This window comes from Salvia hispanica, chromosome 3, assembly GCF_023119035.1.
Source record: "Salvia hispanica cultivar TCC Black 2014 chromosome 3, UniMelb_Shisp_WGS_1.0, whole genome shotgun sequence".
Lineage (NCBI taxonomy): Eukaryota > Viridiplantae > Streptophyta > Magnoliopsida > Lamiales > Lamiaceae > Salvia > Salvia hispanica.
In genome coordinates this window covers 19,701,570-19,703,470 of record NC_062967.1, presented here as the reverse complement: position 1 = coordinate 19,703,470, position 1,901 = coordinate 19,701,570, and the positions used below count along the sequence as shown (strand labels likewise).

General features: G+C 52.0%; 1 protein-coding gene across 1 annotated transcript; it reads left to right on the top strand.

The window, feature by feature from the left end:
* Positions 1 to 301: 301 nt before the first annotated feature.
* On the top strand, positions 302 to 1,901 carry LOC125208982 (serine/threonine-protein kinase WAG1). Its single transcript, XM_048108539.1, has one exon. It carries the CDS (start codon positions 305 to 307, stop codon positions 1,700 to 1,702), a length of 1,398 nt encoding a protein of 465 aa, XP_047964496.1. The 5' UTR covers positions 302 to 304; the 3' UTR covers positions 1,703 to 1,901.

Here is a 1,901-nt window from a genome sequence, read left to right as displayed (position 1 = left end):
AAACATTTAATCTTTAGGTAGATAAAATAGATAGTTGTAAAAAGTTGTAAATGAGGAAAAAAGTGGGGAAATATTTAATGTGATTAACTGAATTTGGCATCTTCCAATGAAATGACGCGGTAAGTAACAAACTCATCTCATTAATTATAGTCAACCTAACTTATCAGTTAGTAGGAGTATGAATTATCAGCCTCTCCTCGTCAACTAATTACGCTATAATTAATTAATTAGATGAGTCTGTGGTATCCAATTGCCTATATATAGCAACCCTCAAACCCAAACAAAGAAACCCTCAAACAAAACCATGGATCATCAAGAAGACTCCATCTACTCCTACTACCTCCCCACAGACTCCGATCTAGACCTCAGCTTCACCTCCGCCACCACCGCCACCACCCTCTCCGCCCGCACGAGCTTAGCCCGCAGCAGCCTCACCCTCAGCTTCAACGACCGCCTCTCCACCGCCTCCACCACCACCACCACCAACTCCCATCCCCGCCCCCACCGCCGCCACGACAACCCGAACTGGGCCGCCGTCGACGCCGCCACCACCCTCTCCTCCGACGGCGCCCTCCACCTCCGCCACCTGAAGCTCCTCCGCCTCGTCGGCGCCGGCAACCTCGGGCGCGTCTTCCTCTGCCGCCTCCGCGACTACGACCACGCCAACTTCGCCCTCAAGGTCGTCGACCGCGACTCCCTCAGCTCGAAGAAAATCTCCCACATCCAAACCGAGGCGCAGATCCTCTCCTCCCTCGACCACCCCTTTCTCCCCACGCTCTACGCCCACATCGAGGTCTCGCACTACATTTGCCTTCTCATGGACTACTGCCCCAACGGAGACCTCCACGCCTTGCTCCGGAAACAGCCCTACAACCGGCTACCGGTTCACGCGGTCAGATTCTTCGCGGCGGAGGTTCTGGTCGCGCTCGAGTACCTCCACGCGCAGGGGATCGTCTACCGCGATCTCAAACCGGAGAACATCTTAATCCGCGAAGACGGACACATCATGCTCTCGGATTTCGATCTGTGCTTCAACTCCGAAATCTCACCCAAATTGGAAAGCAAGAAACACATCAAGACCGGATCCAGGAGGTACGCCTGCGTCACCGAATTCATAGCCGAGCCAACGACGGCGTTCTCGAAGTCGTGCGTGGGGACGCACGAGTATCTCGCGCCGGAGCTCGTCAGCGGCAACGGCCACGGCAACGGCGTAGACTGGTGGGCTTTCGGCGTTTTGATATACGAGCTCTTGCACGGAACGACGCCGTTTAAGGGATCCACCAAGGAGTCCACCCTACGCAATATTGCGTCGACTAGAGGGGTCAAATTCCACGAGGCAGAAGGGGAGCCCGGGATGGCTGAGGCCAGAGATTTGATCGTCAAGTTGTTGGTGAAGGACCCGAGGAGGAGGCTAGGCTGCGCCAGGGGTGCAACGGATATTAAACGGCACCCGTTTTTCGACGGAATTAAGTGGCCCTTGATCCGGACGTATCGGCCGCCGGAGATTCGCGGGCTGACCGTGAAACGGACGAAGAGCAAGGCCAACGTGAGCGGAGCTATGTCACCGAGGCGGCGGCGGTGCTTGTGGAAGAAGCTGAGAAATTTGATGAGGATTAAGAGGTCTAAACACAGATTAAATTGCAATTCCAACTATTACTCATATGTTGATTACGACATTAGCCAAGGTTTAGGTGGTGTTTAAGTTGTCATTATTTTTGGTTTTAGATGAATTTATTATCTTGTACAATTTGTCTGGAGTTAGGTCGCCAGAATATACATCAATTTTGGAGAGGCTGTAAATCACAAAGGAAAAGGGGGCATGGAAATACAGAGCTTGCTTGTACATTGTTCATTAATTACTTTTATGTTTATTCTTGGAAATTCATTAAATTCTTCTGCGA

Coding starts and splice junctions, on each gene's coding strand:
- LOC125208982 (XM_048108539.1), top strand. CDS start 305: ATGGATCATCAAGAAGACTCCATCTACTCCTACTACCTCCCCACAGAC.